At 38.1% G+C, this 25,963-nt stretch overlaps 3 protein-coding genes across 13 annotated transcripts; all 3 read right to left on the reverse strand.

The window, feature by feature from the left end:
* Window positions 1–792: 792 nt before the first annotated feature.
* On the reverse strand, window positions 793–25,033 carry LOC103941981. Its single transcript, XM_048574009.1, has 3 exons — window positions 23,514–25,033; window positions 22,680–22,793; window positions 793–1,074 (listed from the first exon to the last, which is right to left on the reverse strand). The coding sequence occupies exons 1-2, from the start codon at window positions 24,900–24,902 to the stop codon at window positions 22,683–22,685; spliced, it is 1,500 nt and encodes a 499-aa protein (XP_048429966.1). The 5' UTR covers window positions 24,903–25,033; the 3' UTR covers window positions 793–1,074; window positions 22,680–22,682.
* LOC103941982 lies at window positions 959–9,886 on the reverse strand. 11 transcript variants are annotated; one of them, XM_048574034.1, is made up of 11 exons: window positions 9,759–9,886; window positions 9,548–9,661; window positions 8,807–8,932; window positions 8,504–8,695; window positions 8,343–8,395; window positions 7,300–7,470; window positions 7,021–7,114; window positions 6,088–6,169; window positions 4,359–4,591; window positions 1,619–4,005; window positions 959–1,188 (listed from the first exon to the last, which is right to left on the reverse strand). In XM_048574034.1, exons 10-11 carry the CDS (start codon window positions 2,993–2,995, stop codon window positions 1,078–1,080), a joined length of 1,488 nt encoding a protein of 495 aa, XP_048429991.1. In that variant the 5' UTR covers window positions 2,996–4,005; window positions 4,359–4,591; window positions 6,088–6,169; window positions 7,021–7,114; window positions 7,300–7,470; window positions 8,343–8,395; window positions 8,504–8,695; window positions 8,807–8,932; window positions 9,548–9,661; window positions 9,759–9,886; the 3' UTR covers window positions 959–1,077. The 11 variants fall into 11 exon arrangements, with proteins under 11 accessions (XP_048429991.1, XP_048430020.1, XP_048429982.1 ...); XM_048574063.1 differs by adding an exon at window positions 6,347–6,419 and having other exon boundaries at window positions 1,619–4,591; window positions 9,759–9,883; XM_048574025.1 differs by having other exon boundaries at window positions 1,619–4,591; window positions 7,300–7,378; window positions 7,446–7,470; window positions 9,759–9,881.
* Window positions 15,922–16,317, reverse strand: LOC108866609 (uncharacterized mitochondrial protein AtMg00810-like). The gene has a single exon (XM_018645559.1). It carries the CDS (start codon window positions 16,315–16,317, stop codon window positions 15,922–15,924), a length of 396 nt encoding a protein of 131 aa, XP_018501075.1.
* Window positions 25,034–25,963: the final 930 nt, after the last annotated feature.

The following is a 25,963-nucleotide window of genomic DNA, read 5'->3' on the forward strand; positions in this document are numbered from 1 at the left end:
TGCTAAGTAGGGATGAGAATATACATATAAGGATCACAGGATCCACTCCCCTGGGCGATGTGGGATGTTACACAAAAGGCTTCATGCTAGGTAGAGATGAGAATATACATATAAGGCTTACAAGATCCACTCCCCTAGGCGATGTGGGATGTTACAGTCAATTTCAAGGATCATTTGTGATTAAAAAAAAAAAGACTTATGGGGCCCACTTATGTGCCACATCAGCTCATAACACAGTTTTTTAATAGAATTGTGACGGAAGAACCACATTAATTTGCGACACCTATTTTTCAGGACTATATTCGTCGATTTTCAATTTTAGAGACCATCTTAACAGTGTGGGTCAATTTCAGAGACGATTTATTACAAAACCCTTTCAAAGTATGAAGATTGCCTCCCAAGCCTACCGTATGATTCCACCTCTATTTGTAGCTTTTGTTATGATTTAGTCATGTACTTGTAGCTGTAGGTAGGTTTTCAAAAGCGTTTAGGTATGTAAGTATGGTGGTTTGGCACAATGAGGGACTAATTGGTGAAGCCTAGAATTTCTTAGGTCAAAAAATAAAAATAGTTTTTCATTTTCTTTTACAAACAATATTTTACATTATAGGCTAGGGGAATCACGCAAAACTATAAGCCTGTCAATATATTACGGCATTGAACTTGTCATCTACGAAAATTGAATTGAAGACTACTTACAAGTAAAGAGGACTACATCTAACCGTAATACTAGTTGCAAAAGAAATGAAGTTTAGCAGGGATACAGTCCCTATATTTGTAGGTACTGATGTGTCTTGTCCATAGTTTATCTTAAATTTCTTATGTTATATAATGCAAATTACATAATAAATCTAAACATGAAACAAATAATACACTACTACATAATTTGGTATCTTAAAAGTTTGATGTAATAATAGTACTACGTAGACACCAATATGTGAAGAAAGCAAATATTAAATGAACTAGAATTCATGCCCAATTTTATTTTTTTCCTTTCCCAAACTTGTTAACATAGTTTGATGCATGCTTGGTGTACAGCAAGTCCAATGAGAGAATGATAAGCCATTTTTCCACCTGTTACGGAGGAGTCACACTCTCAAAGCCATTGCAGCTTCTAATTTGGACTTGTACAACTCTGTCAGCTGCTTCTGTGCCATTGATGATCTCGCAACATTGTCTACGTGGTGCCTGCCCATTCAATCATTCCCCAAAATATGTTAAGCTAGCACTAATCAACTTAATTGTATCCACACAAACAATTTCAGCACATATTATGGCACAAATGGTGCTCAGAATTTAGACAGAAAATCCTGCAGAAGATTGAGGTGCATGATATTTTCCCTATACGGTTAATGCATGTCAATTTTGTCACGTTTTTGTCACCAATAAAATTGTGACAAAATTAACCAACAAATAATCCATGTTCTTATAACTTTATCACCCACTTTGGAAAGAAGATAATTGCAGAATGTGAGTAGTCAATTTATTAAAATAATATAGTTGATTGACTAACTCCTCACATCCCGCATCATTTGCCACGTAACTATAAAATGTGCCACCTATATTTCAGTGCCTTTTCCAAGAGAATTTTCCCAATGAAGGAGAAATTTTTCCTCACCTTATTCCACAAGTCTGGGTTGAATTTGGGAGCCGAGACATTGAAAACCTCAACTTTCAAAGCATGAGTGTAGTCACTTCGAATGCAATCATTTTCCCCGTACCTCTTGTAAGTAGTCAGGGTCTCACCCCCACCACCATTTTCAACCCGATCTAACATATACACAACCGATCTCTCACACGGGTCCGAACTGACGGGTTGGGTATTAAACGTGAACAGGCGCGTGTCCCAATTCTTCCACGTCCAAAACGTCTGCAACGCCGTTTCCAGCTTCTTAGCCGTCACCAAAAACGGATACAACTGCACCGTGTAGCCCCAAGACACCGAAACAGACCAATTACGCCTCAAGTCGTAACAAAAACTATGTTGTACGGTCCGTCCCGGATCCACTTTGTACCCGCTAACCAAATTCTTGACCGAGTCAATCGGGTTCAGGTTTGGAAATATCGACTCCACATAGTCCAAATGGTGGAGTGACACCAACGGGGTCACAGGGTGTGCCGCTAGCAAACCATACGGGTTGCCCCGTATATCAAGTTGGTGAAAGCCGAGCTCTTTTGTTAGCGGCACTCCAATCTCGCTCAAGCAACCCTGGATCTTTTGATCCGAGCCGTAGAGTTTATCATACCGATCAATGCAGCCGTCCAAAATTTTAACAAGCTCCGCAGCCAACGGGTAACTAATGGCAATCCCGCCACCGCCGTAAGCCATAGTGTATGAGTGGATCTCATCTTGCTCCACACTCTCAGAGTTCCCGCCAATATAGTACATCTGATTGTGATCGTATTTCGCTAACACTGAAAGTAAGTTATCGGGGAAATAGACCGTATCATCGTCCCCCATAACAAACCACCTCACATTTTCTAAACCTAGCTCGAAGCTCTCTTTCACGATTCTCGCCAACCGAACCGCCGACCGTGAACCATACGGGCACGAGTACTTGAACCGTGACGTGTTCCCGGAGACTTTGTACTGTGGAAGGGTCTCCACCCACGTCATGAATGGGGATGGTATCTGGTCCAGCCAAACGAACCCGCGAGTGACGTTAGGCTTCCACCACAACTCGGTGTAGTGTCGGCGTTTGTCCCACGTCTCCACGGAGCCTCCGATGCCAAACAGAACGTGTGAAATATTTGTCTTTTCGTGACCGTCGGCGGAGATGCCGTTTTGATTGAGGTTGGTGACTACGTTGGGGTGTGGAGGGAAATTATGGGAGCGGTTTGAGACGGCGAAGTAGAGGATGAGAGAGATCGAAGCCACGGAGCAAAGAGTTAAGGTTGTTTTCATGGCAAGGGATAAGACATCAATGGCTCTGATTAGGAATTTCCAAAAATTTAAGGCGTGGTCGTGAAGGGTTTTTGATCTTGCACAAGACATTATTAATGAGAAAATAATTTTCCAGGAAAATGGAAATTATAAGGAACTCAATCCATCGCAAGGGATTTGTTGAAGATTTGAAATTTATGTGAAGGTTTGGGAAGGGAGGGAACACGCAGATGCAGCGGGGGTGCAAAACGTCCCCTTTCTTAGTTGACGTATTGGCCGGTACGTGCTTTTAATTTAGTCACTCTTGACTCTTTTGGTCTTCCCTTTCTTTATTGTTAATGGTCAATGATTGCTTAGAAAGTCAATAATGGCCACTCTTGACTCTTTTGGTCTTCCCCTTCTTTTTTGTTAGTTTGGTAAGCTATTAATTAACCTAGGAAAATTAAATCTCGAAGAGGACTTGGATTTTAGCGTTCTACTAGTAATATGCCCACGCGATGCTGCGAGACTTGAATACACCAGCCTTAACCACATGAATAAAACACATTTAACCTGAAAAACATTCAACATAATCATGAACGAACAAAAATGATAGATCTAGGAAATTATAAAAAGCATTGTAACCATATATCCAGGAAATTATAAAAATCAATCCAGTCAAGAGACAATATAATAATTGTGGGAAGATGAGTATGCAATCAAGAATGTAAGATATACTTGACTTGCAATTCCATTATAATTGCACAGACAAAAAAAATATCAAATTTTGATTGAAACATCAAACAAAACAATCTCATCTGTTATAGATTGGACCAACTAAATAAAGAATCTATCGATATGATTTTCAACCTAACTATTAAAAAAAAAAATGAGAGATGAGTACAAACTTGAACTCTAGAGCTTCGTTGACCAGAATCACTTCCCATTCCTAAAATTAGGCAAATTCCCAACAATAACAACAAAAAACCTGTTAGTATTCACTTTCACTTAATCATAGGCATCTCACCTTGAGACAACAGAGTCCACTGTTGCTGCCTCGGCAGCATCTTGAACGGGAAGAATACCAATAAATCCCTTCTCTTCCCGCTGCCATAACTCATGCACCACCAATTTGACACTACCTTAATCAAATTCCCCAATTTTATCAATTCAATAATCCACCAGTTAGAAAAATCCAACTTACAAACCACATAACGATCAATTACCTAGGAAAAGGAAAAAGGAAAGTTGGCATTTGAAATTAACTTTGGCAAAATTGAAGAACAAAATATGCAAAATTTTTGCAGCAAAAAATAAACGACACAGTTTGGGCAACAAAGAGCATAAAAAGGAACATAATTTCCGAGCAAGCAGAGTAATTGCAGAGCTATAAAGTTAGTGCTGAGCTAAAACAGCTAAGTACATACAAAGTTTTCTCAGGATTCAAACAGAAAAAACAATTAATCAAAAGACAAATTTTAAGGCTCAAAGGTACCTATCGGGTGAAGTGCAGTGAATTTGAAGATGGCGCAGGGTAGAAGGGCCTTGTTTCAGAAAGGAAAGATGTCTAGGCGAGTGGGAAGCTCCACCGATTCCACCATATTTGGAAGTTGCACAAAGAGAAGAAGAAAAAGAAAAAGAGTCAAGAGGAGGAGGTAGAGAACAGAGGCATTACCATATAAGTGCCTAACCCATAAACCTATGATGCACGGATACTTCTGTTTGGTCCTGTATCACGTATATGATACTTGATCGGATACGCTACTCTCGGATACTCGTCCGACACGTATCCTGGTTGACGGACACAAATTTAACATGATGAATACGCGTATCCTACATTTTGGATACACGTATCCGGCTTTTAGGATACATTTACACTTTCAAAAAAGGTAATGAGCAGGAGAAAATTAATAGGATACATCTATAATTGAAAATTGTTGAATACAAAGAGCTTCCCTCTAATTAAAACCATGAATACAATTCTCACACTTCTACTGTATAAAGAGGATTAGATTTCAAACTTTTCTTGTCTAACAACTCAAATGTACTTGAATTTGAATGATGAATTATGTTTTAAAATGTATATTTTTGTTGCTATATACATTTTATTTGCCGTCTCCGTAACATCTCATATCTTAATTTTTACAAATTTTCTGTATCACCGTGTTGTGTCGTATCATATCGTCCTACCAGCCATAAACAAAAAAGTTAACACAGAATTATGGATGTCGTACACCATTTTAAATGAAACTGAATTCATGGCTACAACTTATTTTCTAGAATCTCCAAAAGGAAAGTTAACCACCAAACGTTTGAATAACCCGAAGAACTTCCTCGTGCACCACAAAGTTCCCAAAACCAGTCCCTTGAAAACGATTCAAAGTGAAATAAAGTGAATTCAACATAGAAACTTCTATAAAGAAGTACCTTCCAAGAACAGAAGTGACAGTGTTGAAACCACAATTTCCCTCTCTCCTTCTATCTGCCTCACCTATCAAACCAAACCAATAATCAATTTTGGAGTTATCAAATTTAATCAGCACAGAAAATTATAATCAAACCCAAACAAAAGTCTAAACCCAAACTGTGATTTCAATAAAATCAAACAACAAAAAACCAAATTCAAGTCAAATATAATAAAAAAACCAAACAAAACTCTATATCAAAACTCCGGAATTTTGAAACTGCACACCTTAAATACAGAGGGCTTCGTAGAATGCAAAGAAAAGTCCCAAATCTGAAAAACCACGACCTCCTAAAGCTGAATCTGAACCCACAAACAAAAATCCCCAAAATCACAACCAAAAAATTTAAACAAAAAACCCATTAAACAAACACACATAGAATCACAGGCTACAAACAAAACCCCCAACAGAATCCCAAATGGAAGGAAAGGGTAAATGCAAGAAGAAGATATGTGACAGAGAGGGAGAGATACAATCCCTCAACCCCAACCTTTCTTTGCCGCCAACACACTCGTTCCCTCAACCCTATCCTCAAACCGTGCACCCAATCAACTCTCTTTCTGTCCCCCTAATCATGCACCCGCCCTCACCCTCTCTGTGCAACCAACCCCCTCCCCTATCTCCCCAAAACACGCCCCCACAACATCCCATCAGTCAAGAATCAAATCCAAAAGTAAATTGCAGTTACCTATTATGGTAGGATTAAAATAAGAATCTCCAAATAGAAAGACAAAGGATATAATACAACAGATAGCTCACCAAAAAGGGGCAGCCCTTTCACAGTGGTGATACATTTCCGCTTATTACGCATGGCTTTTTCAATTGTAGTTTCTTGCTTCTCCTGCAGAAAAAACACAACAGAAGAGATTTCAATAACCACTCATACCTATTCCATCTCTGGAACTAAAACTGTCAGTTTTTTATTTATATATAAATATTGATTATGATCACATTTTGATCATCGACATACAATACAAATCATTGTATATTTGCACAATCAAATATTTATGGAACTCACAACCGAGAGCCAGAGCTTCAATTCCTGTGAAACCACCCTTCTCTCAACCCTTGGCGACAAATTCTTACATCATCTATACCATAAACTTGATCAATTAATCAAAGATTTATAAACCTTTTGAATTCTAACCTTATCTACAACAAATTGATCCAAATCAAAGTTGAAGAATCCTAATAAGAACAAAAGCGCTAAACTATAGAACTTGGGTATTTCTTAAAACCCCTAACCCATGATATTTTAAATCCTTAAATTTTTTGAGCACCGAAACACTATCAAACTAACAAGATCAAAGAAATTGCTAATTACAAATGGGGAAAACTACAGCCCACGGGTAGTTCCTAAAATCCCATCATGTTTTCAATTCCAAAATTTCTCGTCATTTAGGAAAACCACTAAGCCTGTCTACCCTGTACTGTGCACCTAATAATAGAGAAAGGAAATATAAAAAAATACATAGCTATTCAGCCATAACTGCATCCTATCTAAAACGCACTAACATGCCAGAGATAATGTCTGGAACTCAGCATTGTACAACATTTAAAGATGACAACCAAAGTAAATTTGTGAAAAGCGAAACCAGCCCATTGTTTTGAATGTTGTTATTTTGGGAAATCTTGGAAATCACAATGAATAGCATCTGATAACCTTAAATATGGCCGAGAATTTCAACTCACCATCCTCCCTTAACATAGAGCAACTCGCTTCCTTAGCAAAGTAACAAACCGGAATAACACGCTCCTGTTGAAGAATGTATCCATTGCCACACAGCTGAACATCAAAAATAAAATTAAACACAAAATTCAACATTCACAATGCAAAAATCCAAACTAAACAAAAAATCAATGCTTTCAAAGTCGTATGGCATGCTGGCTTATCACAATTGTTTAGTATAAATTTACACACATTATATATGGATAAATTTAAATAAAAAATAAAAGATAACCAAATCATACACTGGCAGTCACCGTATTCCCCCAGCAGGCAAACCATTGATGGGCTCCCCTTGAAAGCTTAGTTAGTGAACGCACCCACCTGCACACGCACTGCAGAACTTAATTCATACACATAGGGGAGGGAGGGAGGGAGAGAGAGAGAGTACCACAAAGTCCCGATTTTCAATCCCACTGCAGAGAGAAATCGATCAGATCCTCATATCCCTCAATAAAATGTATAAGAACAATTTAAAATTTTGTTAAAACTCATAAATTTTTTCCGTCACTGTAAATTTTAACCATTCATTTGAATTCACAGACCCGAAAATTTCACCAATTCACTGAATTTACATACAAATGGAAGAAGTACAAAAACAAAGACAATGGCAGAAATTATACCATAAAAATTACACTACGAAAAATTTAGAGACCAAAATCCTTGTTAACAGAATTTATTACTTACGGTTCAAAAAACTATCAAATTTAAACTCTGATATCATAGATAAAATCTTAATTAAACTCACAATCTCAAGAAGTCGAAACCATGCTAAGTAAAAGAAACAAATTGAAAAAAACAATGAAGACGTAATTATTGATAAGAAAAACAAAAGTGGCAATACTGATATTATACACAGCTAGGACAATGAAATATCGGAACCAGCAGCAACAAATAGAATTAAGAAAAAAAGGGTTCACGTGGGCTGCCGATTTAAAGTTTGCGTTAGTTTGGTTGGGTTCCGGCCGGCTAAAGCTAGAGACTTGAGAGGGGAGGTGGGTGTGTTGAGAAATAGGATAAATTGGATTGGGAATATTAGGGTTTTGACGGAGAAGAAGAAGAGGAAGGGGAGAGAAACCCTACACCCACCTCTGTCACTCTGCAAACTGCCCTCAATCCACTCTTATTGAGACCGACGGAACACCCTTTCTGAACTTCCGAGAAAATACAAACAATACCTCCAAAAACACTTAATTTGCATGGTTCACAACATAAAGGGTATAGATGCACCAATTTCACTCTTAAATTCAAGAGGAAAAAATTAGGATTAGAGTTTGATGGTTCTCACCCAAAATTGGTTGCTATCGAGCACACTCACACCAACGTCAATCAGACCATAGGCTGAAAATATCAACAACAAAAAAACTGAGCATTGTTATCCACCGTAACAAAATCAACTGTGGAGTATTAGACAGTGCAATTACAAAATCGGTATCCGTTCTCAACTACCTTCGTTGTCCTCAGGTCTAAAGACATGGTCAAACTTGAACTACTTTTTCGAGGAATCATAACAAATGACCTGCAGCTCGTTATCTAGGGAGGATTCGAATTCAACAACGAAACCAGATCCGCTTGAAATTTCAGTTTGATTTAAAGGTCTACATCTGCAGAAAACTCGGATGTTGCCCTTAAGCTCAATCACTTCATTGTAAAGTCAAAAAAGGAGAAGAAAAGCGTGAGAGAGAGAGAAAGCAGACCAGCGGACTGAGGCGGGAGGGAGAGAGAGAGAGGGGCTAAACCACATTTAAATACCTGATTCTCTTTACTTAGGAATATGGCATTTTCCATGATCTTCAAACATTTCAAAAGCAGAACCAGGCTCCGCACCATGCCAATTTCATTTTCCCAAATAGAATGTGAGCTATCTTTTAGCCAACCCTGCATATTAATTTATGGTGCTTAGTAAGCCAATTTCCCCAATAACAATTGAGTACCATATGGACCCCAGGATTCAAATGAAAAAGGTAAGTATATAAATGAAAAGGTTATATTATGTCTAAGAAATTTTGGTTATCATCACTCAATGTGTATGATGTGCACATAATAAGAAAACAAATCAATGATTGAAAAGTGATATTGTTAGCATGCAAAACCACTCATGTTACTCCAAGAAGAAAATCAGGAACTACAACGAACAATAAGGAAGATGACGCTATCCAAAGGCAAATAGATAACTGCCCATTTGTTACTATAAAACAAACAAAGTGTAGTCAGTGTTGCTCATAAACTGAAGAAATATATAGGTTACAGAACAGAAGAACCTTGTGAATCTAGATACAACTAAGGCTGCACACCATCATTTTGGTTCTTTACCATCACATGCATTATTTTTTCACAGAAATTTATTATTTACAGAGTGAACCAATAAATTATTGTTGAAGTAGCATAGTGAAGTAAATATTTCATAACTATTTAAAGCATTACGGTCCCTTGGTATTCTTTTAACATTTAATGAAACACACAGTGAGATCAAACAAACATACAGGTTCACACCTCCATATTGGAATGGCAATCCATGGTCACCTCAAATACAGTATCAAGACCTCCAAGCTCTCGTAATTTTTCCTTAAAGTTGCCCCCCGACTTCCTTGACTGCACCAGTGGTTTCTGAAAGTACAGGCCAAAAGCTTGACATCCTGACTAAATAATGCATAAAAATATGTATCATGACCAGAAAATCATAAGCTTCAACACAGACTCAGACCTTCAAGAGAGATAGTAGATAAGCAAGCTTTCTCCGTAGTCAGCAAAGCTATCCATTCTGGGCATAACTCCGGATTCTCCATTTCTCCTTTATCCGCACAACTCAGTTCAGTAGCAACAATTCCTAATTTTATTACAACAAGAATTGCAGAAATTACCCACCTTTGTCGCTCACATCACTGTCCACCTTGCTTGCAATCGTCTCTAGGGTTTTAACTGAAGAAAAAGAGGGATGCAATCAAATCAGAAAATCTCCAAATTCTACATTTTCTTGGACTGGAAAATAAAATTAAAACTATAAGAAGCAGTAATCTTCGAATCCGAACCTCAAATTCAAACTTTTCTTGTAATTCAAAAATTAAAAAAAAAAGGGAAATGAAATTGTTTACCTTGAGCATAGAGGGCTTCCTACAACCAATTGTCAAGACTTGTGTTTGATCTACATAAATGTCAAGAATAAAGTTTAAAACTTTATCACAGAAATACATAAGCAACCAAGAATTGCAAAAAAAAAAAAAAAAAAAATCCATCAACAGAGGAGCAAAACAATAAGTAAAACAACCTTCTAACTTCCTTATCACACAAATACAGAAGCAACAAAGCATGGAGAAACAATCTAGCAACAGAGGGATATTCAAAGGATGTAAAGCAGAAAAGGAACCTCAATTCGATTTGTTGAGAAGAAAACAGCAGCTAAGCGTGAAGAAACACATAAATGAGCACAATGCAACCCCCTAAGTAATAAGGGCACAAACCTGACTCTAACAGTGTACGAAACAGTGCACTAAACAGACCAATCTTCCAAACGCCCAACTAAACAGCCTATAAACATCCATTACAATTTTATTGAAACAAAAAAAATGTCAATCACGGTTTTAACAAAGCAAATGGGAAACCAAACAATAAACAATGATTTCTAAACAGTGTTTTACCTGTTGAATCAGAGGACAAAAATGAAAACCCACTCTCTCCCATACCTCCCTCAGACATCCTCTCCTCACCAACCCCGTGGGGTAACCCGTTAACCCCAAAAAATGCACGGCATGCTCTCTCTCTCTCTCTCCCTGTCCATCCGTCTCTCAAAAAGTGGGAAAAAAAATCTCTAAATATCTCTCCCACTCAGTTGAAACCATGCTTCTCTCTCTCTCTCTCTCCATCCTTGTCTAAAAAATTCAACAAAATCCCTAAATGTCTCTCCCACCCAGTCGAAACCCTAGCTCCCATCTCTCTCCAACCTGTCAGTCCCTCTATCCCCCTCCTCTCCTCCCCCAACGACCCTCTGACGGATGCATCACCTACAGCCACACCTACCAGCCCCCGAGCCAAAATTCCCCGTGATCCTCTCCCTCCAACACGTCAACCCTCCCGTCCATTTTCCGTCTCTCTCCCCGAACGGTTAGGGTTTGGTCCAAAGTAACAAAAATCGAAAATAAAAACTCAAATACAACTATTATAAAATCTACCTGAGTTCGATAAAATTTGTTTCACCACGATTTGAAGACAGGCCGTTCTCACACATCGTGGGCAGGAGGAAAATTCGATATGGGGTTCGTGTGGAGGTGCATCGGTGATTGTTCGACGGATTTAACTGAGATGATGAAGAGGAATGGGGTGAGCAGCGCTAGGGCTACGTTGAGAGAAATGGAGAGAGAAGTCTCTCGAATTTGAGAAAAATGAGAGAGAAACGGTGCTAGGGTTGCAGGAAATGAGCTTACAGAGTGAGAAAAGGGAAGGATGGGGGATTTGATGAATGGTTATCGAGAGAGAGAGAGAGTCGGGAGAAAGAAAGAGGGAAAGAAAAGGCGGTGGTAATTTTGTAAATAAAGCGAAATTCGGCTCAAACTTACGGACACAATTACCCCATAACTTTTAAGAATTACCTTCCCAACCTAGCCCACAGCTGATGGTTTTGTTGTAAATAGCGTGAAATCGGGGGGCAACCAATTGACTATACCCATGAACAGTTCCAATTCCCCTCCAACTTTAGAATAGATAATATCTAAGGCCATCTCGCTTTGGATTTTAGCCCATCTAACTCTTGGTGAGAGAGCCAAATGTTCAAAAGACAGAAAATGATTTGATTTGTTTAGAAAATTCATCTTTAATAGATTGCTAGGCTATAATTATATAGAACCCACCAGATTATTGGCAAGAAAGTCAAAGGTTCAAAAGTCAAAAAATGATTTGGTTTGTACAGAAATTCATCTTCAATAAATGCTAGGCTATAATTATTAACTATGTTGAGGAAAGCTTAATGAAGTAAGAAAGATTGATGAACACAAAGGAAGAATCAATGAAGATTGCAAAGAGAAAATTAAGGAGAAAGAAAACTAGAGAGAAGTTAGAGAGAGGGAGAGCAACAAAACCGAACCAATTTTCATTAAAGCACACAGTGCTAAGCCAACGATACATATACAATAATTCTAACTAACTTGCCTATGTGGCATATCCAGTACAACCAACTCTATTGTAACAACCTTATCTCTTTATATAAACCTATAAACTGTTGACACCTGTTATTACTCCCCCTCAATCTCAGCTGGGATTTCCTAGCCTGAGATTGTGACAGTGCTTGATGAACAGAGGACTATGCAATTTCTTGGTGAGTATATCAGCAACCCATGACTCTATTGGTACATAATGCAATGTTATATCTCTTTTTTGGACCCTTTCCCTAACAAAGTGATTGTCACGGCCCGATCCTGACATACGTCCAGGATCGACACGTGACGTCACCCAATTACTCGTATCTCCCACATACCCCGCCTCAGGAATATGGCAAATCAAAATCGAGAATCGAATCGCATAGCAATTTTTTTGTATACTTTATGGTTGCATCTAACCTCCTCGTTAAATTGCCTACGTACCCTCAATAGGGATCAAGTCATTCGTAGTTCACAATTCACTATACTCGAACATTCATCACATAAGTCGTTATGTCCCAACAAAATATCACAATGTATTTCATGCAATCCTTCAAAGAACAATCGACGAAGCACAATCATATTCTCTCGCCATATTTATCAACAAGTCTAGTCATAACCATAACAATGATATCCAACATAATAATCCCACAAGACGAATAACATTTCCACCTCATCCATCACATAAATCATCACGTTCCCACATAAATCACAATTCATAGCGTGTAACATATTAAAGAATTACAAAGCACAATATTATTCTCTAGAAATATTAATCAACTAAAATAATCATAATAACAACACTCATATCCAACGTCATTCCACAATCCCGTCAATTAATCAATTCGTGAATCAAGATGTACAATCTTAGCATTTAATTACGTTAATCAGGCAATACGAAACAAAACATTTCACGAATTTAACTAAGGAACTCTATATAATTCCCCACTTGGATTATGAGTAATAAACATGGTAATTCTAATTTATATTCATAATATCTATTGTGGGTAATTCTCATCCACTCGAATTTAGACTCTAAGATCCCCTTAAGGAAATGAACAAGAGCAAGGATTCCGGACCGCTCAACGAAATCCAACAACATCGAGTTCCGGACCAATCAAAAGAACCAAAATATCAAGCGGTTTCTCGTAATCTACCCAGAACTGTCATATGTAAAGTCAATGCCTACATTATGGGATTGGTGCACTAGCAAATCAGGCACTCAGATAAGCTGCGAGCCTCGGGTGAGTGACAATAATATAAGCATGTGATACAATAATAAAACCAGCCATCAATCACAATTTATAAACCTTGAATATAAATCATTCATAAGAAATCAATACCAAACTTTTGAAAACTCCGAGGGAGTCACCCAAACATCCTATGGTTCGTCCGAAACAATCACAACATCTCATAACCATATTTTCATACACACAATGAAAAGTAGGGTCAGAGCGACACAGTTCGCCCAAAATCTACATCTTTGAAGCCATTTCAATCCAAACTCAATGAAATCCAAGGGGGTTGCGATCCCAGACCATCATTCAATGGAATCGCGGAGTAAGAGGGATTTCGGACCATCACTCAACGGAATCTAAACCAAGATACGATTTCGGACCATCACTCAACGAAATCCAAACAGAATACGATTCCGGATCATCACTTAACGGAATCCAAACCAAGATACGATTCCGGACCTTCACTCAACAGAATCTAAACCAGAATACGATTCCGGACCATCACTCAACGGAATCGTGGAGTGGAGTATGAATGATTCCGGACCATCACTCAACGGAATCGTGGAGTGGAGTATGAATGATTCCGGACCATCACTCAATGGAATCCAAACCAGGACATGATTCCAGACCATCACTCAACAGAATCATGGAGCACAATGCATAACAACCAATCAATGAAACAACATGTGAATCAAGTTACTCAAGTCATAAAGACTCAACGAAACAAGAATGAAATAATGACACAAGCGTTGACACATGTTTCGAAGCAACAAACCTCATGACAATGGTTAACGGTCCACTACTAGCCCTCACCTTTCATTAAATCAAGCCAATCAAACAAAACAAACCATATTTCCAATATGCACGTCAAATCCCACTTCATATAACTACATCAATGGCTAAATATAAAAATTAACAATTTATAGGAAACATAATTATAAAACCATTTCGTATTAACTTATATTAAAGTCACTCACATTTCATCACATCATACCATCTATGCAAATCAACCACCCTTCAAATATGCGCGTAAAATCACATATCATGATCATCATCAGTACACAAGCCGAATCATGTTTAATGAACATAGGTCTATGGCTAAATATATACATATATACATATATATATAATCACATTTCAATAGAAATCACATTATAAAACCAAGTCATATTCACATATGATACCAATATAATAAGAAATCAAGGTAATAACCATATCACATATGTTAAAGTTTGGTGACGATCCAACGGTCGGATTGTCGATTCACACTTTAACCAATTAACGTATCATAGAGAATTTAGGTTCCAACCATCAACCTAAGTCATACAATTACCAAAACTGAGTTCAAGGCATCTACTTTAGCCTAAGAGTGACATCGACGACCCCCTGGCCAAGCGCCACCGCCCGTGCCGCCGCGGGTGACGATTGGCCGCCCCAACTCGCCAGAAAAATCCAACTATTTCCAAAATTTACCAAAATTTACAGGAATGAAGATCTCAATGAGTAGAGTAAACTTTATACCTATGGCCAAGGCCAATTTGGCCTGAAAACACTCCAAACTGGCCACAAACTGCCAGAACCCTAGAATTGGAGGTTTCTTGACTTGTCCTCAAATCGACTCTGACGCTCCAACCAATGAATGGGCATTGTTCCTGAGCTACAGGGAAGTACATTGGTGATGGCAATCGAAAGAAATCGTAGCAGGAATGGTGGATTTGCCACCATGGTGTCCCCAGAACCCACGGTTTCGTTCTTCGTGATACGGGGCCAAAACCCAGGCAATCTTTAGTGTAAAATGGAAAGGAAGGTCCGAGGTGATGAATGGTGGTGGTAAATGGTCGCAATTCGTAAAAAAAAGGGCCAAAATCACGTCAGAAAATGAAAAGGGACCCGGACCGAAGTCGGGTCAGGAATTGGGTCGAAAATGGGGGTCCTGGTTGGGTGCCCTTCTTTCTCTCATTTCCCATCCTTTCTTTTTCCCTCTATTGGTCCATTCTCTCATTTAACTAATTGGCCCTTAGCCCAAATATCTGATTGGCCTCTTACCCACAAAGTGGGAATTAATTAATTCCTAAAATCTATAGTATCACAACTTCAAACGTTCATAATTATACCGTTATAATCCGAACTTGCAAACAGCTTTTGCTTATGCTTTCATGGGATCGAGCTCTATTCAGAAATATAAATTGTGACCTTGAAAGATCTACGGATTTTAAATAATTAATTTCCAAACTTTAAACTTCGCAACTGGTTTAATTAAAATCTAAATTCAAATAAATTAATATAAATTCTCGAAAATAACATAAAATTTCAATAATAACAATGCATAGATTATAACAGTGAAATTCAAGAACGAAATTTCACAGTGATAGTCAGTGTCTAGATGTTTTATGCGAGAATGAAACACTAGATTAGAGGAGAGTGTCAAAGTAGACAAATTATCACAATGTAAAGCTGGAGGATAATACAATACTTGAAGCAAATCTTTTAGAAGTATTATGATTCAATAAACATCAATAGTGCAATGAGCTAAAGCCTTGTACTTAGCTTTAATTAAACTTCTTGAAACTGAAGCTTGCTTCTTTGATTGCCATGAGATAGGATTATTGCCAACATACACTACATATCCTGTAATAGATCTCCTTGCGTTGATATCTGCAGCCCAGTCAGCATCTGAGAATGCTAAGATATTGATGTCTTGTGATGGTATATAAGTGAGTCCATAATCGAGTGTGCCTTGCAAATACCTTGAAATTCTTTTTACCAAGAAGAAATGTGCCTTAGTTGGCTGAGTCATGTACTGACAAACATCATTCACAGCGTGTGCTATATCTGGCCTGGTGAATGTCAAGTATTGCAATGCACCTACTATACTTCTGTATAATGTTGGATCCTCCATGGGTGTTCCTTTTGAGACAAGTAACTATGTATGAGGCTTTGATGGTGTTGGGGTAGATTTACATGAACTCATGCCTGCCTTATTGATCAATTCCCTTGCATACTTTGATTGATTGATAAACAAACTGTTATCAGATTTGTATTGAATGTGCAGCCCCAGAAAATATGTCAATCTCCCCATGTTTTTCAAATCAAACAGTTCTGCAAGCTGATTAATGATTGATTGCACCTTTTGCTTTATTTGAACCAATTAGAATTATATCATCTACATAAAGTAGTAAGATGATAATATCCTCACCATCATGGTTGATGAACAAGCTTATATCAGATTGAGACATAATAAATCCAAAAGATGGCAAGACTCTAGTGAACTTTGCATTCCAGGCCCTTGGAGCTTGTTTAAGCCCATACAAGAACTTAGCCAACTTGCACACATGATCGGGATACTTTGAATCAAGAAACCCTTGTGGCTATTTCATATAAATCTATTCTTGAAGTTCTCCATGTAAAAAGGCATTCTTTATGTCAAGTTGCCTTAGATCCCACTTATGACAAGTTGTCAAAGCCAAAATCAATCTTACTGTGGTATATCGAACCACTGGACTAAATGTTTCTAAGTAATCAAGAATCCCTGAGCTACCAACCTTGCCTTGTATCTTGCAATACTTCCATCAAGATTTCTCTTTATTTTATAGACCCATTTACTACCAATTATTGATTTATTGGATGGTGTGGGAATAAGATTCTAAATCCCTTGAGTTTTTAATGCATCAAACTCTTCTTGCATTGCTTGTTGCCATTTAGGATTAGATGCAACAGTTTTAAATGTTTTTGCTTCATCACCATCATGAGTATCAACAATAAATGAATATCCAGTAAAAGCATTGTCACAAGTATCATCAATGTTCAATGATTGAAGCTTTAGAAATGAAGCAAGATATGCAGCATAATTCTTTCTTTCAATAGCTCCTGTCTTTAATCTTGTTTGCATAGAGTATGAATTATTTGATTCTGGTTCTTGCATGTAATTAGAAGTTGGAGATGCATTATGAGTAAATAGAAGGATTACCTGTAGCTGTGCAAGATCAAGGACATGCAACAAAGGTTGAAATTGATCTTTACTTTGAGAATGAACCTTAGAATTTGAAGTTTCAGATCCTTGTGAAGATTATATCATGATTGATGTGTTTTTAGCAACACTAATATTCTTAGAAGAACTGTAAACTTGATCTTGTGAAGCCTGTCTTAAGTTAGAATGAGAACTTGAAGTACTCTGAGATCCTTGTAATAAAATAGAAGTATGACCTATTGATTGTGTTTCATTTGGCAAGCGTTGGTGTGTACTAGAAGGAGCAATATTCACTACAATTGGAGGTTTATGAATAATAGGCACGTTTCTCACAACTTCTATGATTTTAGACCTCTCAATCTTAGATGGAAAGCTTCATTCGTCATGTAGAACATGTCTTGAAAGAATCAACCTCTTTGATTCCAAATTGTAATAGATAACACCCTTATAACTAGAAGCATAACCTAGAAATAAACTCATAGATGTTCTAGGTTGAAGTTTGGAATCATTATAATGCCTTAAGTATGGATATGCAGTTGATCCAAAAATCTTTAAATCTTGTAACTATGGTGGTTTATCAAACAAGGCACAATAAGGAAAAGTCATCTACAAAGTTCTACTTGGCATTCTATTAATCAAATAGCTGCATTATACCAAAACTCTTGAGGTAATTCAACAGCATTCATTAAGGTTATAACAGTTTCAATTATATATCTATGCTTCCTCTCAACTAAACTATTTTGTTGAGGTGTGTAAGGACAAGAAATCCTATTAGTCATTCATTTTGAAGCAATCAAAACCTTAAAAGCTTTACTGGTAAACTCACCACATCCATATATTGCATACATTTATCCTAATTCCAAATTGTACCTCAACAAAATTATAAAACTGAACAAAAGTTGGGAAAACTTCAGATTTATTAAATAGTGGAAAAATCCACACATGTCGAGTACAATCATCCACAAAAGTAACATAAAACCTATATCCTTCAATTGATCTAACAGATGCTGGCCCCCAAACATCAATATGAATTCTATCAAAAGAAAGAATACATCTCACAGATTCACCAGAGAAAGGTTTCTTAGCTATTTTTCCATGAATACAAGCAGTACACATCCTATGCACATCATCAATAGCATGAGATATTTGAGACTTAGCTAGCATAACAGACATTACTTCATTTGTTGGATGCCCCAATCTATAATGCCACACTGAAGATTTCACCAATTGTCCAATAAAATCTTAGAAATAATGGGTTTAAATTGTAATGTATTTCATTGAATGTCAATATACAAGAGACAAAATATGTATAAGAGAAGAGAGGAGAAAGTCTACTTACTCTAATCCTTAAAACAAGGAACACCAAACATTCCTTAAAACAAATAACACCAACCATTATCCTTGTTTTCCTTGTTTTAAGGAACTACCCCAAACGCTAGGTTAAGCAACTAATCATGCCAACGCCTTTAAATCAAGGGTAACAGCTCTTGTTGACACTCTCCCTTAAGTTGGTGCATAGATGTCATGAATGCCTAACTTGCTTAGTGAGCTATGAAATACTGTACTTGTGACTACTTTGGTGAGCATGTTTGCTAATTGATCTTCAGATTTTATGAATGGAACTTCAATGAGTCTTGCCTCAAGTTTTTCTTTAATAAAATTTCTATCCACCTCCATATGTTTGGTTCGATCATGTTGAACCGGGTTGTAAACAATGTTAATCACAGCCTTGTTGTCACAATGTAGACACTTAGCATGCTTGGGCCTAAATCCCAAATCTCTCAGTAAGTTCTTCACCCAAAGCAGTTCATATACTCCATGTCTCATACTCTGGTATTCTACTTCAGCACTTGATCTAGCAATGACCTTTTGTTTCTTACTACGCCAAAGGACTAGAGTTCCTCCAACAATAACGAAGTATCCTGATGTTAATCGTCTGTTAGTTACTTCACCAGACCAGTCAGCATCAGTGTAGCCTTTAACGTCTAGATGATTATGTTTTGAAAACATTAATCTTTTCCAAGGAGTTAACTTTAAATACCTCAAGGTACGGTTTACAGCATCCATTTGTGTTTTACTTGATGAATGCATAAACTGGCTCACCATGCTAACTACATATGCTATATCTGGTCTAGTATGTGCAAGATATATTAGCTTACCAACAAGTCGCTGATATTTCTCTTTGTAGGTAGGTATCTGATGAGGATATTCACCAAGTTTGTGATTCAGCTCAATTAGGGTATCTACTAGTTTCCATGATAATAGCCCGGTTTCTGTCAAAATATTAAGAACATATTTTTGTTGTGATAGAAATATTCCTTGTTGTGAGAGGGCCACCTCAATGCCTAAGAAATATTTTAAGGCACCTAGATATTTTATCTCAAATTCACTTGCTAGATACTTTTGCAGTGTTGCCTTCTCTTCTGGATCCTTTCCTATAACCACCATGTCATTCACATATACAATAAGAGCAGTGATTTTACCTTTTTTATGCTTTAAGAAAAGGGTATGATTAGAGGTGCTTTACTTAATTTCATCAATTTGGTAAATCTCCCAAACCAGGCTTTCAATGATTGCTTTAAACCATACAACGACTTTTTTAGTTTACAAACGTTGTTAGTCTGACTGGGATCCAACTTGCATCCTGGGGGAAGCTCCGTATAAACTTCTTCTTTTAAATCTTCATGCATGAAAGCATTTTTGACATCAAACTATTGCAAAGGCCAGTCAAGGTTTGCTACTAAGGATAAGAGTACACGAATAGTGCTCATTTTAGCTACAGGGGCAAAAGTCTCTCCGTAGTCAATGCCATATGTCTGCATGTAGCCTTTTGCCACTAATCTTGCTTTATATCACTCAATAGTACCATCTGCACAGAATTTTATTGTGTATATCCACGGGTAACCAACTGCTATCTTCCCCTTAGGTAGGTTAATTAACTCCCAAGTGGAATTTTTTTTTCCTGGAGTGCCTCCATCTCTTCATTCATTGAATGAGTCCACCTGGGATCATTCATAGCATCCTCAACACTACCAGGAATAGATACAGTGGATAATTGATTCACAAATGCCTCACATGATGAAGATAGCCTATGGAAGGACACATGGTTAGCAATTGGGTATTTAACCTTGGCTCTAGGATCAGGATCATATAACTGTTTAGGAATCCCTCGATATTTTCAAGGGGGAAGTTGATATTTAGTGGACTTAATTTGACTTGACTTAAGTATAATCTCATCAGAAATAGAATTAGATTGATCAGTTGCCTGTTGATTGTGCTCAAGGGCTGATTAACCGTGTGGTACTGTTGAATGAGGCAATTGCAAACATTCTAGACTTAACGTTGTTGGATGTACTTCTGTGTCTGTTGTTGGAGTCGACATATTATAATTTTGTAGCTATATAACGGTTAGAGTAACGTCATCTACAAATGTCAATAATCTAAGATTCTTCAATCTAGAAGATCCGTACATCGTATTTTCAATCCGTAAGTTTCTAAGGTCCTCAAATAATACGTACAAATCCATACTAAAATTTGGTGACGATGCAACAGTTGGTCCACCATTGACAACAAAGGGCAAGGGGCATAGGCTCAAACAATGAAATCACATCAAACAACTGTCAAAATTGGATTCAGAATATCAAATTTAGCCTTGAAGAATCAAGTGGTTCTTGGTCACATGCTGCCAAAAGGCCCCGCCATATACGGTGGTTCAGTGAACGAAAACTGAAATTTTCAACTAACTCTAAATTGTACCAAATTTTATAGGCATGTAGAGCTGAATAAGAGAAACACTTTTCATAACTAGGACAATGACCAATTCCAGCCGGAACCGGTCGAAACCGCTAGTGAGAACCAGATTTCTAGGGTTCGAAACACCCATCTCTCAAACAACTACCTATGCACGATTTAATCATACCAACTTCAAGATCATGAAGAGTAGATGAAGTTTCCTACCTCACTCGACGGAAATGGTTGCTGAAATCCACGGAAAAGAGAGAAAACCGTTGGGAAAACTACGGATTTTGTGGCTTTTATTTGTAAAATTAGGTAAGAAATTGAAAATATAATACCACAGGGACGTTGGTCTCGTTGAGAGCTTTCCATAGACACCAAGATCACCTCAAATGGACATCGAACGGAAGAGATACAACCTAGTCAAGAAACCAGGTTGAACGACCCAATCGTCCTTAAAACGGGTCAAGATGACCCAATTTGGGTTTGGATCCCTACTTGGTTGCACCTGCAGTTGCAGGTTTTTTAAAAAGGGGTTGGGACAAAATTACCAAAGTGCCCCTAAACTTAAGACTCCTCTAACTTCATCATTGTAACTCCGATTGGCGCTCGGTTTTTGCATTCGCGTTCGTGGAATGGAGTTCTATCCAAAGTACTAAGTACAACCTCAAAAGGTTTATGAATTTTAAATGGCTAGCGACAAAGATTCAAACTTTGTAACTAGTCCATTAAATATCTAAATTAACAGAAATTTTTTAAATTAGAATTCCATAGATACAAAATACGTAGATAGCAATAGTTAAATACAAGGACAAGATTTCACACGACAAGAGATCTGTAGAAGATGGTTCCAAATTGAGGTTATTTCCAGGGAAGCTTAAATCTCGCTGGTACGGGCCATACCGAGTTGCAAAAATATATCGTAATGGGGCAGTTGACATTACTCATGAGCAAAGTGGTAGCACATTCAAAGCTAATGGTCACAGGCTAAAACCATACTTGGAATCACCCTATGATATTGCATGCGAGTCAATGACTCTGAAGGATCCAGCAACTTAATCACCGGGCTTCTGTTCAGTCTAGCTACAGACGTTAAATAAAGCGCTTATTGGGAGGCAACCCAATTTTCCAATTTTTTTTCTTTACTTTCTGTCTCTTTTATTTCATTATTTTCAGTCTATATGCATTCATCATCTTCAAGTGATCAAAGAAAATTTGATAGGCATCATCCACGCCGCCAACTTTTAGTTATTGATGTTAAAATTACTTATTTTATGTAAATAAAAAATTACATAATAAATCTAAATATGAAACAAATAATACACTACTACATCATTTGGTATCTTAAAAATTGGTGTAATAATAGTACTACATAGACACCAATATGTGAAGAAAACGAATCTAAAATGAACTAGAATTCATGCCCAATTTTATTTTTTCCTTTCCCAAACTTGTTAGCATAGTCTGATGCATGCTTGCTTGTCTATATCTCTGGTTAGAATCTGGTCTCAAATTGGCGCACCAAGTCCAATGAGAGAATGATAAGCCATTTTTTCCACCTGTTACGGAGGAGTCACACTCTCAAAGCCATTGCAGCTTCTAATTTGGACTTGTACAACTCTGTCAGCTCCTTTTGTGCCATTGATGATCTCGCAACATTGTCTACGTGGCGCCTGCCCATTCAATCATTACCCAAAATATGTTAAGCTAGCACTAATCAACTTAATTGTATCCACACAAGCAATTTGAGCACATATTATGGCACAAATGGCGCTCAGAATTTAGACAGAAAATCCTGCAGAAGATTGAGGTGCATGACATTTTCCCTATACGGTCAATGCATTAGATTATGGGCCAATGCCTCTAAAGTTTAATGCACGTCAATTTTGTCACGATTTTGTCACCAGTAAAATTGTGACAAAATTAACCAACAAACAGTCCATGTTCTTATAAGTTTATGACCCGCTTTGGAAAGAAGAAATCAACTATAAAAATCAAAGTATGGGGGGTTTCTTTGATTAGAGATAATTGCAGAATGTGAGTAATCAGTTTATTAAAGGAATATAGTTGATTGACTAACGGAAAGGGATCCTCTCCGGATCTCTTCAACCAAATCCACCCAATCCGAACCTTTGAAATTTGATGCAACAGGTAAAGTTATTATAACTTTTAAAGAAGCTCCCTGTTTTTAACTGTTGAATCAAATTTCAAGAGCCCGAATTGAATGATTAGGTGAATATGGTAGAAGGAATCCTGATGATCCCTTTCCTTGACTAACTCTTCACATCCCGCATCATTTGCCACGTATTAAAAAACGACTATAAAATGTGCCACCTATATTTCAGTACCTTTTCTAAGAGAATTTTCCTAATGAAGGAGAAATTTTTCCTCACCTTATTCCACAAGTCTGGGTTGAATTTGGGAGCTGAGACACTGAAAGCCTCAACTTTCAAAGCATGAGTGTAGTCACTTCGGATGCAATCGTTTTCCCCTTTGTCAATATTGTACCTCTTGTAAGTAGTCAGGGTCTCACGCCCACCAACACTTTCAACCCGATCTAACATATACACAACCGATCTCTCACACGGGTCCGAACTGACGGGTTGGGTATTAAACGTGAATAGGCGCGCGTCCCAGTTCTTCCACGTCCAAAACGTCTGCAACGCGGTTTCCAGCTTCTTAGCCGTCACAAAAAAGGGATACAACTGCACCGTGTAGCCCCAAGACACCGAAACAGACCAATTACGCCTCAAGTCGTAACAAAAACTATGTTGTACGGTCCGGCCCGGATCCACTTTGTACCCGCTAACCAACTTCTTGACCGAGTCAATCGGGTTCAGGTTGGGAAATATCGACTCCACATAGTCCAAATGGTGGAGTGACACCAACGGGGTCACAGGGTGCGCCGCTAGCAAACCATACGGGTTGCCCCGTATATCAAGTTGGTGAAAGCCGAGCTCTTTTGTTAGTGGCACTCCAATCTCGCTCAAGCAACCCTGGATCTTTTGATCCGAGCCGTAGAGTTTATCATACCGATCAATGCAGCCGTCCAAAATTTTAACAAGCTCAGCAGCCAACGGGTAACTAATGGCAAACCCGCCACCGCCGTAAGCCATAGTGTATGAGTGGATCACATCTTGCTCCACACTCTCCGAGTTCCCGCCAATATAGTACATCTGATTGTGATCGTATTTCGCTAACACTGAAAGTAAGTTATCGGGGAAATACACCGTATCATCGTCCCCCATAACAAACCACCTCACATTTTCTAAACCTAGCTGGAAGCTCTCTTTCACGATTCTCGCCATCCGAACCGCCGACCGTGAACCATACGGACACGAGTACTTAAACCGTGACGTGTCCTCGGAGACTCTGTACTGTGGAAGGGTCTCCAGCCACGGCATGCTTGGGGATGGTTTCTCGTCCAGCCAAACGAACCCGCGGGTGACGTTAGGTTTCCACCACAACTCCGCGTAGCTTCGGCGTTTGTCCCACGACTCCACGGAGCCTCCGATGCCAAACAGAATGTGTGAAATATTTGTCTTTTCGTGACCGTCGACGGAGATGCCGTTTTGATTGAAGTCAGTGACTACATTGGGGTGTGGAGGGAAATTATGGGAGCGGTTTGAGAAGGCGAAGTAGAAGATGAGAGAGATGGAAGCCACGGAGCAAAGAGCTAGGGTTGTTTTCATGGCGAAAGGGAAGACATCAATGGCTCTGGTTAGGAATTTCCCGAAATTTAAAGGGTGGTCGTGAAGGGTTTTTGATCTTGCACAAGACATATTAATTAGAAAATAATTTTCCAGGAAAATGGAAATTGTAAGGAACTCAATCTATCCCAAGGGATTTGTTGAAGATTTGAAATTTATCTGAAGGTTTGGGAAGGGAGGGAACACGCAGATGCAGGCGAGCACAAAACGTCTCCTTTCTTAATTGACGTATTGGCCGGTACATGCTTTTAATGTAGTCACTCTTAACTCTTTTTTGTCTGAGAAATTTTTAATTGTGACGGGAATACAAGTAGTATATCACGTGTTTTAATAGAAGTGGTGAAAAACTTTACTTTTTAAGTTATTAACTTTTTAGCACACATGTCACACAATTTGTATAGTGACACGTGGTGTACCACTCCGTATACCGGTTACGCCGAAAAATCTCTTCTTTTTGTCTTCCTTTTGTTTATGGTTAATGGTTGACTCTTTTGTTAGTTTGGTAAACTATTAATTGATATAGGAAAATTAAATCTCGAAGGGGACTTGGATTTTAGCGCTCTATATAAGAGCAAGTCCACCCCTAAAAAAATACGTCAGCATCCAGCTTATTTAATCCACTCAGTAAATAGTGTTAGACCCCAATGAATAGTAATAGACCAAATGCATCTCCATCCCTAACAAAAAATAGCCTAGTCAATTTTATTAAAATATTATTATTTTTTATTATAAAATAATAAAAAAATAATTTTATTAAAAAAAAAAGGTAAGTGTGGAACCTCCACGGTTCCATTAAAACCCTGTATACTCTCCCTCTACATCCTCCTCAATTTGTTTCTCCGATCATCCCCAAACGCCAACTCTTGCCACTCCTGACACATCAACCTACCTCTGCATCTCTCTCTTCCTCTCTCTCCCTCTCCCTCTCTCTCTCTCTCTTTCCCCATTCGGATTTGGAACTGCGTCTATTGGGTAGAATTTTTGGGGTGGGTTGGTGATGGGTATTGGCAGTCTGGGAGGTGTTACAGTGGTATGTATTTGTTCAGGGGTAGGGATTGGTGCACTTGAGGTGGTTGAATCGCGGGAGGCAGTCGAAAATTCTAATGGGTTGCTCGTCGGCGCCTTCAAGCCCT

The sequence above is a fragment of a genome, unplaced genomic scaffold (genome assembly GCF_019419815.1).
Source record: "Pyrus x bretschneideri cultivar Hongxiangsu unplaced genomic scaffold, Pyrus_bretschneideri_v1 Contig11, whole genome shotgun sequence".
Lineage (NCBI taxonomy): Eukaryota > Viridiplantae > Streptophyta > Magnoliopsida > Rosales > Rosaceae > Pyrus > Pyrus x bretschneideri.